The sequence below is a fragment of the Neofelis nebulosa genome, chromosome 14 (genome assembly GCF_028018385.1).
Source record: "Neofelis nebulosa isolate mNeoNeb1 chromosome 14, mNeoNeb1.pri, whole genome shotgun sequence".
In the NCBI taxonomy this organism is placed as follows: domain Eukaryota; kingdom Metazoa; phylum Chordata; class Mammalia; order Carnivora; family Felidae; genus Neofelis; species Neofelis nebulosa.
This window is the reverse complement of record NC_080795.1, coordinates 40888321-40905701: the sequence shown is the minus strand read 5'-3', so window position 1 is coordinate 40905701 and position 17381 is coordinate 40888321. Positions and strand designations below refer to the sequence as shown.

General features: G+C 41.4%; 1 protein-coding gene across 5 annotated transcripts in view; it reads left to right on the top strand.

Moving 5' to 3' along the window:
• The window catches only part of CDH17 (cadherin 17), a 73666-nt gene that overhangs the window by 37224 nt on the left and 19061 nt on the right, over positions 1-17381 (top strand). For all 5 annotated transcript variants that reach the window (XM_058698579.1, XM_058698578.1, XM_058698575.1 and 2 more), the window contains exons 6-12: positions 780-938; positions 1041-1240; positions 3773-3904; positions 4213-4363; positions 10253-10468; positions 14231-14307; positions 16218-16409. In XM_058698579.1, the coding sequence (XP_058554562.1) occupies positions 780-938; positions 1041-1240; positions 3773-3904; positions 4213-4363; positions 10253-10468; positions 14231-14307; positions 16218-16409 (1127 nt within the window). The remainder of the gene's footprint in view (positions 1-779; positions 939-1040; positions 1241-3772; positions 3905-4212; positions 4364-10252; positions 10469-14230; positions 14308-16217; positions 16410-17381) is intronic.

The following is a 17381-nucleotide window of genomic DNA, read 5'->3' as shown; positions in this document are numbered from 1 at the left end:
GTGGTGTTAATAATTGGTTCACAAAGTTTCTGGAAATTCAACCATTGGCTTTCAAGAGCTGGCTCTAGGACATCACTGATTATCAATATTTACCATATTAGAAATTTAAAAAATTAATTCATTGTAAGTAATAATAAACATATTTTAATGAAAATAACTATTTTTAAGGACAAAAGGAATTATTAAGAATAGCTTTGTTTTAATCTTTTCACATCTTTTTAATAACTGGATTAATTAACTGAAAGCAGTTGGATTCTTGTGTCCTTTTCTGCACCCATTCTGTTGCTATGGGCTGTTTTAGTTGAAGCATATGAAGAAAAACTGGCCCCACACAGATATGCAGTTGGAGAAGGGAGGAGTATTGTAATAGCATCCTCAGATAACTGTGGATATTCTTTGATACTACACCAGAACTCAACAAGTGGTGGTTTCTTAAAGGCTGGTGACAATGTGAAATCTGAAACTATACCAAAGCCTTTTTTTTGATACTCCTTTATGCTAAAATCCATCAAATTATCTTGTGCTTGACTGGATCTTTTACATGTGCATGACTCCATCAAACCTAAAATAATCTCAAAGACCCCTACAAGTCCCTGGACCATATTTCAAGAAACCCCATCCTAGGGGAAGGAAGCAGAGTAAAGATTTATTTCCCCACTGGTATAAATTATGGTACCTTCTGCCATCCTATCTCTGCCTCTTAGAAGATAAAAGTGGCTATGGTTGGTTTGGATTTCAATCAACATATTTTTCTTCTCTGGATATGTTTTGTTAAACAGGAAAACCCTTCATGTATGTCAATGCTACAGACCTGGATGACCCAACTACTCCCAATGGTCAGCTTATTTATGAAATTATCATCCAGCTTCCCAAGGTCAATGATGTCATGTACTTTCAGATCAACAACAAAACAGGGGCAATTTCCCTTACCCTAGAAGGTAAGTCAAATGATGCCCTCATAAGACTGAGTCAGGAAGAGGGTCGTAGATCTGTGTTACCCTTGGAGACATTTCCTTTTCTCTCTCTCCTACTTCTCATAGGATCTCGGGAATTGGATCCCATTAAGAATCCTTCCTACAGACTGGTGGTCTCAGTGAAGGACATGGGAGGCCAGAATGATCATTCCTTCAGTGACAGCACATCTGTGAACATTATGGTGAAGGAGAATATTTGGAAAGCACCAGAGCCTGTGGAGATTGTAGAAAACTCAACTGATCCTCACCCCATCAAAATCACTCAGGTAGTGCCCAAGGAATGTCTCCAGACTACAAGATAACTTTTTTTTTTAGTTTATTTATTTATTTTTGAGAGGGAGAGGGAGAGAGGGAGAGAGAGAGAGAGAGCGCAAGCAAGGGACACAGACACAGACATGGACACAGAATCTGAAGCAGGCTCCAGGCTCTGAGCTGTCAGCGCAGAGCCTGACACAGGGCTTGAACCCACAAACTGCGAGATCATGACTTGAGCCAAAGTCGGATGCTCAACCAACTGAGCCACCCAGGCACCCCTCAAGACAATGAGATAAATGGCCTCACTTTGTAGAGGCCCTTTGTCATGGTCTTCACTGATATATTTATTGGGTACATTTTTACATAGCATAATTATAAAACAAACTAAATAGACAAAGTCTCTGGCCCTGAGTCTCTGGAGTTTATTAGTTTATTATCATGGGTAAACCCTGGACTTTACCAACTTGGATTCAGATACACACACATACACACACATACACAAGCTTTAAAAAAGAATTGTACTCACCTTCCCTTCCAAGTAGATACTACTAATATACATGATTTGAATAGGAGTTGCAAATATTTTTGAAAGACTGCTTCTTATTCTTGTGAGAAAATCTCTATCCAATAGACTCATCCCATCAGAGACTGAGGGACAGACACAGGACTGGCTAAGAGTAGGAGTCAAGTAGGCAACCTGTACTCTTGGAGACCACCCTCCTGCGACTCCATCTCCTATATGTGCCTCTACTCTTCATTCAAATGTCCCCCCTCTTCCCACTTCTGTGGTTGGTGCTCTTACCCTGGGTCCCCTCCTACCTTAGATCCTGGAAATCCACCTTCAGGTCCACCCAGATCTGATATTTTCTGTAAGATCAGGGGGTTCCTTGACGTGAAAACTGTGGGTTAGTGAGAGAGCACTAGATTTTGAAGCAGATAACCAAAACCACATGCCTCCTCCATTATTTTAATGACTGATCATGAATAAGCCATTTAACTCCTCTGAGCCCCAGCTCCTCTTCAATAAAATGGGGATAATAATACCTCTCTTGTTGTTGTGAAGAGTAACTCAGCAACAGTATTTGTGAACATGGATAAAAGGTTTTAATATTATGAGTCTCAGTCTGTAGTTCCCCTAAGATATTTTTCTGAATGATGTTGTTAGGGGTCCTGGAATGGCCCATCCCATCATACCTATTGTCAATCTTAAAAGTATTTTTATTTATTGAAATATTGAATTAATGAACTTCACCTTCGGGGTGAAAAAAAAGAATGAAAGCAAGAGATATTCTGCTTTATCAGCTAAGAAAATGTGTCAGGACTCACAGCCATGCAAATTTCAGACTTGGGGCCTTTACTAAAGTCTTATTTATTATGTAGGTTATCCCCACAAGGACTTAGAAATGCTAAAAAGAGCACACGTGTTTGTTTGTTCTCAGGGCTGTCAATGTAAAGAAATTCGAGGTGCTGCACCTAATACCCAGGCCTGGGGAAAGTGCTTTGGGTGTCTTGAGACCCAGGAAGAAGAGTAGAGGGAACAGCTCAAGAGAAAAGAAGTCAGACTGAATTTTTAGGACACAAGGGGAGCTCTCTTAGAACCAAGAACATGGTCTTTGGCTTGACAGGAGGGTGGTGTTTAAACAGCTAACAAGGGGCAAGGGTGGTTCCTTGATACCCTTCCCAAGCTGGTCTGAGAGAATAGTTTAGTCTGGAAATTTCTCACAGCCATAGAGAAATTTCTCATAGCCATAGACATTGTGCCCTGGTTTCCTCACTTATAAAATGGATATAATAGTCTCTACCTCTCCACCTCATGGGGCTCTTTGAAAATTTAATGAAATCGTACATAAGAGTGTTTAGAATTGTGTCTGGCATGTGGCAGATCCTCTGCAGGTGTTATTATAAGTATTAGAATGTCAGAGAGGCCAGGCTGTGTCTCTAGCAAGTTGACTGATCTTACCATTCAGTTTATTTTTTGCCAAGTTGTTTACGAACAACACTAGGAGTTGGCAGTTATTCTTGTCTTTGGAGTCTCTAAGACTAAATATTTAGGGGGATGAATGTGCTTTATTTATGTACTATTTGTCTTACTTAAATAATGGCATGGAGAAGAGTTTAGAGCGTCTCCTACTGCTTTTATCATCGCCATTGTTGAGTTTCAGAAACTTGTCCTATGTCATGGATTTGTTCTCAGATAGTACCAGCTGCAAAGTACATTTTGTTTCTTGAACTAATGTTTCATGGATATGAAGTCTCCATGGTCAGACCTCCAAAGGAGCAACCCACAAATTCTTTAAAGATTCACAAAGACCTGCTTTAGAGAAGAAAAACACCCCTGTGTGCTTTTTTTGAGCAATGTAACTTGGTAAAACAAGAAAACAAAAGGCTTAATTTTGGTTGAGTATGAAGTAGTTCTAGGAAAACACAGACATAAAAACAAGATCGTCAGAAATTTCAAATTGAAAACCAGAAAACTGTTTATTCCTTTCCGGTTCTCTTGGTCCTGATATATCTTTTCTCGCAATTCACTCTGGGCCCTGTAGGTGCAGTGGAATGAGCCAGGTGCACAATACTCCTTAGTTGAAAAGGAGAAGCTGTCAACTTTACCGTTTTCAATTGACCAGGAAGGAGGTATTTATGTGACTCAGCCCTTGGACCGTGAAGAAAAGGATTCGGTGAGTAAGTCTGGGAGGAGTTTCACAGATAGCAAGACGGAGTCCAGTGCCTACGGACAACTAAATGCAGAATCGATTTTACATAAAAACAACAACGACAACCAGAGCCCCACACCGTGTTCTGGACCCCAGTATATTATTTCTCTCAAAGACATGAGAGCACACCCACAGATCCAACTCATTTCATTTTTTCTCGTCTTCCAGCTCTAAGTAAATTGAAAATAAAGGGGTAAATCCAAGCTGTTTCCTCTGCCTTTTAAAGGGGATGATGGAGGAGTCCTGTCTTAACACTGATCTTCCTGTTGTAGTATGTTTTTTATGCCGTGGCAAAGGATGAGATGGGAAAACCGCTTGCCTTCCCACTGCAAATTCGTGTAAAAGTGAAAGACATTAATGATAATCCACCTACATGTCCATCTGCGGTGACCGTATTTGAGGTCCAGGAGAATGAAGATATAGGTAAGAAAAGAGAGCTGTTCGAAGCTGTGTAACTCTTCACCATATATTACCTCTGTAAGCCCTTTCTCCTCTCTACCAGGTGGTGGGTGGGCAGGTAAGCCTGGTCGGGGATCGGTTGTCCATGTCTACACAGCGCAGAGATTGAATACACTTTGGACTGCCATAGGTACAGTATTTTGGCTCAACGTATGTGGGTGGTGCTCCGAAACTGGAGCTTTTATGACTACGACCACCACTATATTGCTACTACTACTACTACCCATTTACTACTACCAACTACCCCTATTATCATAACCATTTATGGATGCCAGGATCCTGTATACATATATAAGGCTATCTCATGTACAAGGTTGTCCCATCAATTCTTATTTGCCCTTCTGACAATCCGATAAAATCTCATCAAACTTGCTAAATGATTTAAATGATCATTTACATCCAATGTCAGATACCTTACAATAAGTAAGCACTACGAATGCAAGTTGGCTTTTGACCCTTGAGTCTCCCTCTCTAGGAATCAAATAATTGTTCAGGAAGATGGTAGATGAAGCTCAAGTCCTACCTATTTTTGTCCTTTCGTTCTCAATTTGCTTTGTTTCTCAATTTGCACTGTGTTGAATGATAGCTTTGGTTTTGTACAGAGGACAACTGCTAGGAGAACATTATGATGTCTGGGAGGTTTTTTTTAGCTTTATTTATTTTTAGAGAGGAAGAGAAAGAGCACATGCATGGGAGGGGCAGGGAAAGAGGGGGAGAGAATCCCAAGCAGGCTCTGTGCTGTCAGCATGGAACCCAATGCGGAGCTCAAATTCACAAACCACAAGATCATGACCTGAGCTGAAACCAAGAGTTGGATGCTTAACTGACTGAGCCAACCCGGTACCCCTGATTTCTGGGAGTTTTAGGACTTCCCTGGATTTGGCACACTGCTTGTCTATTACCCCATGGTAATGAGCCCATTGGTTGAACAGGCTGGCATTTCTTTCTTTCTTTCTTTCTTTCTTTCTTTCTTTCTTTCTTTCTTTCTTTCTTTCTTTCTTTCTTTCTTTCTCTTTCTTTTCTTTTCTTTTCTTTTCTTTTCTTTTCTTTTTCTTCCTTTCTTTCTTCCTTTCTTTTTAATTTTATTTTTTTAATTTATATCCAAATTAGTTGGCATCTAGTGCAACAATGATTTCAGGAGTAGATTCCTTAATGTCCCTTACCCATTTAGCCCATCCCCCCCTCCCCCAACCCATCCAGTAACCCTCAGTTTGTTCTCCATATTTAAGAGTCTCTTATGTTTTTTCCCCCTCCCTGTTTTTATATTATTTTTGCTCCCCTTCCCTTATGTTCATCTGTTCTGTGTCTTAAAATCCTCACATGAGTGAAGTCATATGATATTTATCTTTCTCTGACTGACTAATTTCACTTAGCATAATACCCTCTAGTTTCATCCACATAGTTGCAAATGGCAAGATTTCATTCTTTTTGATTGCTGAGTAATACTCCATTGCATATATGTACCACATCTTCTTTATCCACTCATCCATCAATGGACATTTGGGCTCTTTCCATACTTTGGTTATTGTTGATAGTGCTGCCATAAACATTGGGGTGCCTGTGTCCCTTCAAAACAGCACACCTGTATCCCTTGGATAAATACCTAGTAGTGCAATTGCTGGGTCATAGGGTAGTTCTATGTTTAATTTTTTGAGGAACCTCCACTGTTTTCCAGAGTGACTGCACCAGTTTGCATTCCTACCAGCAGTGCAAAAGAGATCCTCTTTCTCGGCATCCTTGCCAAAATCTGTTGTTGCCTGAGTTGTTAATGTTAGCCATTCTGACAGATGTAAGGTGGTATCTCATTGTGGTTTTGATTTGTATTTCCCTAAAAGATACTTTCTTTAAATTTTATTTATTGAAATAAAATTGTTGTTGCCTGAGTTGTTAATGTTAGCCATTCTGACAGGTGTAAGGTTGTATCTCATGGTGGTTTTGATTTGTATTTCCCTGATGATGAGTGATGTTGAGCAGTTTTTCATGTGTCGGTTGGCCATCTGGATGTCTTCTTTGGAGAAGTGTCTATTCATGTCTTTTGCCCGTTTCTTCACTAGATTCTTTGTTTTTTGGGTGTTGAGTTTGATAAGTTCTGTATAGATTTTGGATACTAACCCTTTATCCGATATGTCGCTTGCAAATATCTTCTCCCATTCCATCAGTTGCCTTTTGATTTTGCTGATTGTTTCCTTTGCTGTGCAGAAGGTTTTTATTTTGATGAAGTCCCAATAGTTCATTTTTGCTTTTGTTTCCCTGCCTCTGGAGAAATGTTGAGTAAGAAGTTGCTGCAGCCGAGGTCAGAGAGGTTTTTGCTTGCTTTCTTCTTGAGGATTTGGATGACTTCTTGTCTTACGTTTAGGTCTTTCATCCATTTTGAGTTTATTTTTGTGTATGGTGTAAGATAGTGGTCCAGGTTCATTTTTCTGCATGTCACTCTCCAGTTTTCTCAGCACCATTTGCTGAAGAGACCATCTTTATCCCATTGGATATTCTTTCCTGCTTTGTCAAAGATTAGTTGGCCATACGTTTGTGGGTCCATTTCTCGGTTCTCTATTCTGTTCCATTGATCTGAGTGTCTGTTTTTGTGCCACAGGCTGGCATGTCTTGAAATGTTTTTGTCTGTTGTTTTGTGCAAGATTAGACTGCCACTCCTAGGGCCTTGCTGTCCTTGTAAGCAGACCCTCCTATACCTTGTGGACCTTCTTACCATTTTCTTTTGATCTCTCTACTCTTCTTGCTACACATTTTTGGCACAGTGGGTGCTGTTCTGGCAGCTTGATGAGTACTGCTCCTGTGGCTTATTTGCTCAATACTCATAGTTTTGTTTTGTTTTGTTTTCTTTTCTTGCTGTCAGGAGTCCTATATAGATTACCTATTGTCTGCGTGTTCTGCTCGGGTCCTCTTTTTTTCATTTATTCTAATTCTTGCTGCAGTAGGAATGGTTAAATGACAGCTTGAAGGATTTTAGTTAATTATAAGGAAGAATCTTCCAACAGTGACAGTTGTGTAAGAATGAAATGTATTACAATAGCCAAGAAATACTTGTGGCATCGCCCTTTTTGAAAACCTCCCAAGTTTCTGGTCTGTGATGCTAAGTGAAGGCAGAGGATCTTTGAAGAACTTTCCAGATGATCACTCAAGTTTCTTTGTTTAGGGCCTAACATTTAGTATATTAGTTGTCTATTGCTACATAACAAATGTCCCCCAAACTTCACAGTTTCAAACAAATGTTTATTATATCAAAGTTTCTGTGAGTCAGGAATCAGAGTGTAGCTCAGTTGGGTACCTTTGATTCAGAGGGGAAGCTTGGGTGTGGGGGGCAGTGAGAGCTCGAAAAATGGTGACCAAGATGAAAGTCAGTATTTTTATAATCTAATCCCTGAGGTGACATCCATCATTTTACCATATTCCATTCATTAGAAGTGAGTCACTAGGCCCAACCCACATTCAAGAGGTGGGGGTTACACCAGGGCATTAATATGGGAGAGGTCATTGGGAACAATTTTAAAAACTGCCTACCTTTGGGAAGAGGATAGTACTAGCTTTCTGAGACTGGTGAAGAACTCATTGTTGGTAGAATAAACTGTTCAGGGGCCCAGGGGATATTTGCTTCTCTAAAGGTGAGAATTTATTTTGTAGCTATATTTCACAAGGTGTCAAACAGTGGATGTAATGGGCCAGGAATTCTTATAAATCAGCACAGATTGAGTCTGTTCTCTATATTTAGCATAAACAAAGATTTGGTATCTTTAGTGTCTTTTATTAGCCAAAATCTCGTAGGACTCATGTCCCCAAGTTTTAGCAATGCCAATATTAATTCTGAAATCCCACTCGTTACCAAGTTCTATGTGCTCATACAGGAAATTTCGTTTCTTGTAAAAGGCCCACCTCCCTGCCCCACCGGCCTCAACTATTTCTGAGTGTCCCAAGAGATGCTGTATATACCTCTGAATCAATTCAGGCTGCCACCTGCTCCTGGCCTTTGTCACTCAGAGACATGGCCCTCCTTTTACTTCTGGCCCACCCAAAACATTCTCTGCTCCCACTAAGTAGTATCCTCTGCTGGAATTTCCCCAGTCACTGATGTTGATAGTCCTCGTGGTGACTCTGACAGCTGGAATTTTCCTGTGGGGTGGGAGAAGAACAGTGTCCTCTGTGTTACACTTACTTGCTGAGAGGAAAGGTCCAAGACAGGGCTGCTCAGACCACAAAGGATCACAGAATTTAGTAAGATACTCTTTCATTCCAACACACATATTTTTAAGGGCAGATGTATGCCACAAAGGTGACTTGGTTATAATGGACTCAGAAATAGCAGCTACTGCCATATTAGATAAATATTTGCCTATGCCTTGTAGATCATAATGCCCCCTCCCCAGCCCATGAGACACATCTACATGTGTCTGGTTCCATTATAGACAAAACATGCATACTTCTCTACCTCTCCTGTCAAAAAAAAAAAAAAATCCCTAAATTTCCACGTAAGTCAGTTGATGCAGATTGATTGGGGAAGGGGTGAAACTTAACTCCACAACTGGGATGTATTCAAATTTTAGCCCCAAGATGGAACTTTTACTGCATGTTGAGAAACCCACAGTTCTCGTTTCACAGGGCAAGATGATCCAGAACCTATTAGAACTCACTCAGAACTAGAGGGAGCAGTGAGTCATAGCCTCTGACTTCTGGAACTCCCTGGACCAAAACACTCACCAGCATAAAATACATGGGGCTATAAACTGCACCAAGGTGGGGGATGTGTGCCTGTTCTTTGCCCTGTGTTATCTTTGGGGTGGGGTCAGTCTCTGCAACCAATGCATAAAGTTGCTTAGAAGCAAGCCACAGTTGGCTCAGCCTTGTTTCGTTACACCATTTGTCTTGTCTATTAGTGTCCAAGGGGGGCCATAACAAATGACCACAAAGTTGGTGCCTTCAAACAACAGAAATGTATTCTCTCACAGTTCTGGAGGCTAGAAGTCTAAAATCAAGGTGCCAGCCATGAGAGAATTCTTTCTTGCCTCTTCTAGCTTCTGGTGGTTCCTGGCATTCCTTGACTGCTTAAGGCATCACTCTAGTCTTTGCCTCCTCCTTCACGTGGCCACCTCCTCTGTGTGTGTCTTGTGTCTTCTCCTTCTAATAAGAACAGCAATCACTGGATTTAGCCTACTCTAAATTCAGGATGATTTCATCTCAAGATCCTTAACTAATTACATCTGCAAAGACTCTATTTCCAAATAAGGTCACATTTGAGGTTTCAGGTGGACATGAATTTTTGTAGGACACTATTTGTTATGGGCTGAATTGTGTCCCCCCCTAAAACGCATATGGTGAAATCCTCAGTATGTCAAAGGGGAAATATTATTTAGAACTAGGTTCGTTAAAGAGGTAGTTAAGTTGAAATGCTTCCATTAGTGTGGGTCTTAATCTAATATGAATGGTGTCATTCTAAGAAGAGAAAATCTGGACTCGGACATGTACAGAGGACTGGCCATGTGAAGACATGGGAAGATGGCCATCTGGAAACAAAGGAGAGAAGTCTTAGAACCAACCAACCCTGATAACATCTTGATCTCAGATCTTTAGCCTTCGGAAACTGTGAGAAAATAAAGTTCTGTTGCTAAATCTATCCAACCTGTGGTACTTTGTTATGCTGGCCCTGTCAGACTAATATACTGCTCGATGTACTACACTATGGAAAGAGTGAGAGGAACCAAATAAATCTAAGAACTTTAGTCTGCTACTCAAAGTTATTTACAGCACTTTCTAGGAAACTGCTTATCCACTAAAACCATTTTTAACAGATTAAATAGATTAAATAGAGCCTGTAATGGATGGATTCCCTTTATTCCTTCTCCACAGGTAGCAATATTGGGACTTTTATTGGCCATGACATGGATGAAGAAAATACTGCCAACAGTGTTTTAGAATACAAAATTGTGGATCAAATTCCCAAACTTCCCAAGGAAGGACTCTTCCTGGTCCAAACCTACTCAGGAGTGGTCCAGTTGGCTGGGCAGTCCTTGAAGAAGCAAGACACTCCGCAGTACAATTTGACAATAGAGGTGTCTGACAAAGGTTAGTATCATGTTCACTGTCAAAAGTGAAATACTGTTTTCCTTCCAGTTGCGATTTGTTAAGCTGCTCTAATGCCTGGGTGTATTATAGAATGCCATTTGAGAGTTCTTCCTTCCTTTATAAAACACACATGGAACATAGAGGGAGTTGGCCCAACATGGTAAAGGCCAGAGTTACAGTTCAGGCATCAGAACCATTAGACCACAATACAAACCTAACCTTGAATGGAGGAGAGAAGGAAAGAAGGCTGGTGGGAGTACCATAGAACATTAAGAGTAAAAAAAAAGGAAAAAATGAAAAGTTGGCCAAGGTCATTGAGGAGTCCAAGGTTAGCCATCAAAAGAGTCTATGATCTCCTTGAACATGCCTGCCTTGTCATGCCTGCCTTGCTCTGTCACTGGCTGGGGCAGCCCATGGGAAGTGAGGCCTCAATGCCAACGTGCTGATGGATTTCAAAGCACAGCAGTGGGGCCATTGTCAATTAAGTTCCCTGTTGTTGGAAGTCAGCAAGGCACGTTCTCATGGCTGCTGTGATCACGAACCAGCCTGTTAATTGTATTTTTCTATTCTCCCTTTCAGACTCCAAGGACTCTATTGTATGAAAATGGGGGAGCAATACACTTGGGGGAGTTCTGTTTTCTCTCAGCTTCCAGTTGGCCATGTGACATCACCAGGAGACATTGTTCCTTATTCCCGTATAATTTCAAAGCAAGTGGTTCTTAATCTTTGTTGGTCCCAGGACCCTTTGAAACTCTGATGAAAACGGTGCATTCTCTAAGAAACGCACACATTTTCAGACAAGTGTGCATAGACATACAAAAACACGTGTATTCATAGCCAGATTTATTTGAGGGGCACACACACTCCTAGGTTAAGAATCTTTCTTTGAGTTAACTAGCACCGAATGTCACACGACCAATAGTTCAGTAACTGTTGAGCTAGGAGTCATAGATTATATAGGTACAGAGAAGAAGAGAGCATCATTTGACACTACTCTTCACCTTTCCCCCTTTATATGGATATTGATATACTGAAGAGAATTAGGGTTTAATAGGCCTCTACTACAGACTTTTTGGAAGTTAGTAATTTGGCAAATATTGAGGGCCTGATATATGTCTAGCATTATGTTAAGAGGTACAACAGAAGTGAGTATAATAAGTCATCCCTTCCTATGATGAATTAACAGTTTCACGCCTTTAGCCATCCGTTCTTTTGGCAAATAGTTATTGAGCGCTTACCTTGCATAAGATACCATTCAAGGTACTGAAGATACATAGATGAATAAGACACAGTGTCTGTCCTCAAGGAGCATTTCATGATAAAGGAGATGGACATGTGAATAAATAAATTACAAGAAACATGCACAAGGTAGCCCATGAAGGAAATGAGTGACTCAGTGGAGGGAGAGGGCAGGTAAGGCTTTCTGGAAGGGGTTTCATTGAACTGAGTTTTGAAGGATGAATATGACAAGTTATAAAATAGTGCAGGGCTTATAGAGGAGAAGAAATTCCATCTGCAAATGCATTGAGACCTGAAGCAATTTGAGGCTGCAAGAGCATAAGGTGGAAATCAGATTACAAATTTTCATGTTCGTGAGTACATCTATATAGAAAATGGGGACCAGATCATGAAATATATTTATTCATAAATATATACGTGTGTATGTGTGTTGTTGGAATGAAACATTCAATTGTACACTACTCTAGCCTAGAGACTAGGCTTAATTAACATAGTTTTACATAAAATCATGGCTCACTGTTGGCCCAACTTGAGGTTTGTGCAGAGCGAGGAGCCAGCAAGTTCAGGTCCTGAGACCACCCCTCCTCCATCCTCCCTGCACCAGCCCCGCCCCCCACCACAATGTTAGCTATTCTTGTTGTCTGCAAATATTCCAGGGACTGACCCCAGCTTTAATCAGCATCCATCATTATAGTTCGAATGTTATTATTTCACAAGCCTGGCCTCATGTCCGGTGCTTTGAACATCATTTATGCCTGAGTGTTTGTCAGGATCCTAGCAGCAAACAGTTCCTCAAAAGGAATAACCAAGAAGAATTTAAAGAAGGGGTTATTTGCAAAGGTTGAAGGCAAGGTTAAGGGAAAGCAATGGGAGGTGTGAAGCATAATAGACGGCCTGCCTTCCACGGAGGCGGAGGCGGGGTGGGAAGGGGCAAGGGAAGGGAACATTCCCGGAAGGAGCAAGACCTGTACTTGTACCTATAGGAGAGGCTGCTGGCAAAGGGGAACTGCCCCCGACTTCTGTCCTCCCACCCCTCCTCCCATCTCCTGTCACTGCTGCCATTGGCAGCACCCAGGGTGTCCGTCATGTAGTTAGTTTCTGAGGTCAGCCTCCCAGGGCACAGAGCAGGGTGAAGGGTGGAGAGCAGACAGAGAGAGCAAAGGGAGCACATGGATTTGAATCCTGGCTCAACCACTAGTTAGTGTGTGACCTCGGTTAGCTTATCTAGCTTTTCTATCCTGTGGTGTCCTCATTCGTGAACTAAATGAGAATGATGATAGTACTTAACGTCATGAAATTAGCCTGAAGATGAAATGAGTAATGCTGGTAAAGCACTGATAACAGTGCTGAAGATTTGTGTTGGGATAAGAACCTCAGTTCTGTTGTTATTGACATTTCATTCATTCATTCATTCATTCATTCATTCATTCATTCATTTATATTTAAGAGAGAGAGTGCTCTCTAGTGCAAGTGGGGGAGAGGGGCAGAGGAAGAGAGAAAATCCCAAGCAGGCTCCGCGCTCAGTGCAGAGCCTGACATGTGGCTCGATCCCATCACCCTGGGATCATGACTTGAGCCAAAATCAAAAGTTGGATGCTCAACCGACTGAGCCACCTGGGTGCCCAGTTATCAACATTTTGTAGAAAAACTAACTGAGGCACAGAGTCCTTGAGTGACACACGCCAAGCTCTTACACATCTGGTAAGTGACAGAGTCAGATTTTAACAGTGGGACTCCAGAGCCCTGAGTCTTAGCCATTATACAACATAATATATCATGGCTTAGAACCATGGGGACCCCAGGAAAGAAACTCACGTTGTTCCTCATTCTGGATAGTTCCCTGGGCACCCCATTCCCATCTGTATTCTGTGCTCCTCTTGGACCTACGTTGAACCTGCTCTCTCTGACCAGATATTTGAATAGTCAAACCCACCCTCAAAGCCTGTGTTATTTCCCAAAGGGTTCCATGAGCTACCTCTGACCCCCCTCACCTCCTACAGGCTGGGTAGCCAGGCTTTTTGGAGAGGGCTAACTGTAACACTTCCTCCCTCATTTGGAGGAAAGGGAACAGGCACCCGACTTTCCCACCATAGAGGACAGAGAAGCAGGATGGTAAGTACTGGAAGTGTTCAGAGAAGGAAAGACAGCTAGCTGGGCTACTCAGGGAAGGCTTTCTGGAAAGATAGTTTTGCACTAGGCTTTGAAGGCTACGGTTGGTTGCTTCACAGGAAAAAAACCCAAACTGTCTTGATCAGAACAAGCCTTACTGAGGAGGGGGCATATGTTCCATGTGCCTGGAACGCCCAGAGGAACTTCTTCCAGGGCTTTCTCCAGCCTCCTTTTGGGGACCTGCTTGTGGGTACAGGTGGGGAGCAGAGAATTCTGTTTCCACAAAAACTGCATGTCAGTAGCAGAATTCTGGCTGTGGCTATCACTTGCCTTGCCAATGTTTTTCTTGCAGATTTCTAATTTTAACGCATGATTTCTAACGAAAAATTATTGTCATATGACTTTGCCTTTCAGATTTCAAAACCCTCTGTCACGTGGAGATCAATGTTATTGATATCAATGATCAGATCCCCATCTTTGAAAAATCAGATGTGAGTAGTTTTCATCTGTTTTTTCTTTATTTTGTTCATATTACTTGGCCCTTACTTCTGCGATAAAGACACTGTAAGTAGTTAGGAAAAATTCCAGACTTTAAAGGTAGCTTTAGGCAAACTGGTAACAAACCCAGACACCATCCTCAGTGGAAATCTTCAGGGAACAATAGCATTCACTGTTATAGTATATAACAGCATTTATAAACAGAATTTTATAAACTTCTACCAATGGCTCATTTCTTCCAAGGGCTTGCTTAAAAGCTGCACCCGCAATCTTTGTCAAATGGAATGGAGTTGAATGGCTAATTGCAATTTGTCATTATATATTGTGTGACAATAAATGGTCTCAGACCAGCATTTTTAGTAAAAAATGTGATGTTTGGAATATTGGCACTTTCCACTCCTTTTGCAATAATTGGGTAAGAGAAAGGAGAAGAAAAACTAACCTCTCGGTTAAGCTCAAGAAGGATGTGCTTAAGACATTTGCAAGAATTACGAAAATTGTTCAGAAAAAGCAGGAGAAAAAGGATCAGTAGAGAACGTCAAGAAAAATATTTCACATATTTTGATTTGGGCTTTAAACTTGGGTGGTTTTACCACTGCTTCCCTTAAAAGGGATGTCTCTCTTTATTCTAGAGCAGAGGGAAGCCCATTTGACTAGATTGTTAGGTCATGTTTGAAGTCAGTTATGGGACGGTCCAGAGCCCTGTGATGATGATCACAAATCAAAATAGGGACAAGGCTGTGACAAAGAAAGGGAATTGATGTATGGGAGGGTTTGGGGCGGCAAGAGGTGTAACTGAATATAACTTGTGTAGCAGGCACTGGGGCTACACAAGCATGGGGTAAGGAACCCCTTCCTTCTCAGTCTCCAGGAGCCCTTCCTTGTGTTGTGGTTTCCTTCTGGTCCATCTGGACAGTGCTTTCACACTGAGGACAAGAACACCCTGCTTTGAGAGTTGGAAATACAAAGTGGGCTCTTGAGAGAGTGAGTGGGCTTCTGTCATTGCCTCAGTCCTCCGCCTGGGCCCTGCCTATTACCATCTTTAAGATCATGATGCCGAGAGAGATGATCGGGGGATTTTCAGTGGACATGGTCCAGGCCAGTGAGTAAGAACACAGGCTTTGGAACTGGACAAGCATGGGCTTGAGTCCCAATTCTGTGACTCACTAGCTGTATGCTCTTGGGTGGGGTTTACCCTTCCAATCTTCTGTTTTTCTGTCAAATGGAAATGATAATATAGCTACTCAATGGAGTGTTTTATTGCTTATCTTTATTGAGTACTTATGTGCCAGGCATTCAGGGGGTTTACATGCTTTATCTCTCTCAATCCCCACAGCAAGCAGGAAGTAGGTCCTACTATTATTTTCATTAGACAGAGATCACCTGAGACGTAAGGAAATTAGATGACTTTCTTCCAGTCACCTGGCTCCTGAGTGGCAAGCCTAGGATTCATCCCCAGGCTGTTTGACTCCAAAGTTCAGGCTCTTACCCTCTATTCCTTGGTGGATTACAGATGAACTAAAATAACGTATGTAAAGTGCCTGCCACAATTTAGGTACTCAACACATAGTAGCTATTTATTTATATGATCACTAGTATAATAATTTCAGTTAGTAAACATATTGGATGTGAGAAGGGGAATCTATTTTAGAGTCCTACCAATAGCTCTGAGACCTGTTTCTTGGTGCAATGGATATCAGTCTACAAGTATGACTGAAGTCAAAATCAACTGCACCAAATTTATCAGTAGGAAAACATGCTCGGTAAGTATTGATACAACCTATGACGTGTGTTCATTGTGAAACCAAAGAGACAAATTTGCCCTTTGGCAACTGTGCTTGATGACAGAGGACATTCTCATTTTCTTCTCCTATTTTTTTTTTTTTGTTGTTGTTGTTGTTAGTATGGAAACCTGACTCTTGCTGAAGACACAGCCGTTGGGTCCACCATCTTGACCATCCGGGCCACAGACACTGATGAGCCATTTACTGGGAGTTCTAAAATCCTGTATCGTATTATACAGGGAGACAGTGAGGGGCGACTGGGGATTGACACAGATCCCCAAACCAACGCTGGATATGTCATAATTAAAAAGGTAAATAACCCCGTTAGTGGAAGTTTTCTTTTTGATAAATCAAGTTACTTAGGACGGTGTAAGGATCTATGAGCAGAGGTAATGGATTAGCAGTGACCTTGCAGGTGTAGTGAGGGACTCCTAGAGCACTCAGTCATTCTCATCCACCGGAAAGACAGAAGGCCAAGATTCTAGTTCTGCATCTGTCACTAACTCAGCAAGTAACCTTTGTGGAGGGAGGGAGGGTTGCCATAGAAGATATATAAAATATAGGATAAATGATATTTTAGAATAAGGGTATCCCATGCAATATTTGGGACCTATTCATACTAAAAATAATGTTTGTTGTTTACCTGATATTCAAATTTAACTAGGTGTTCTATATGTTTATTTGTTAAATCTTGGGAGTGGGGAGGTTTTGATTAGGGCTTTACTTTGCAAGTATGGGATGTTAGACTGGATGAGCCCTATGAGCCCTTTAGGCCCTAGACCCTCTATTCTAATGTGTCATCCATAGATTCTTCTTTAATAATGACTGGAAATTGGTATATCTTCTTCCAAGGTTTAATAGACAAGTTTATCCTTTCCTCCTATCCTTCCTGCCAACCCCCTACTTTCATCTTTTATGGTATTGCTGAACTCACTGGCTCTCACTTTATCTTTCCTTCTGTAAGGACTGGGAAGTCTAGAGCCAAAGTCTAATTACCATAGTAGCTACTTCTTTGTACAGGATCTTCCCATCCCTTCTTCATTCTATTCCCATCCCGCAACTGACCTTTTTTCTCTATGGCTGCCTCATCTATGCTTTAGAGCATGTAAATAGTCTACCAGATGACTCAATAGGAAGCAGTACTCAGTGTCATCCAATATATTTGGAAGTAAAAGGGATAAGAGTTACAGTGATAGTCTCTGTAGGTGTGGTTGAGTGTTGAAGGTTTGCAGTGCAGTGTGCTAGAGGCTGCAAAAAAAAAAAAAGGTGCTGGAGGAAAGTTT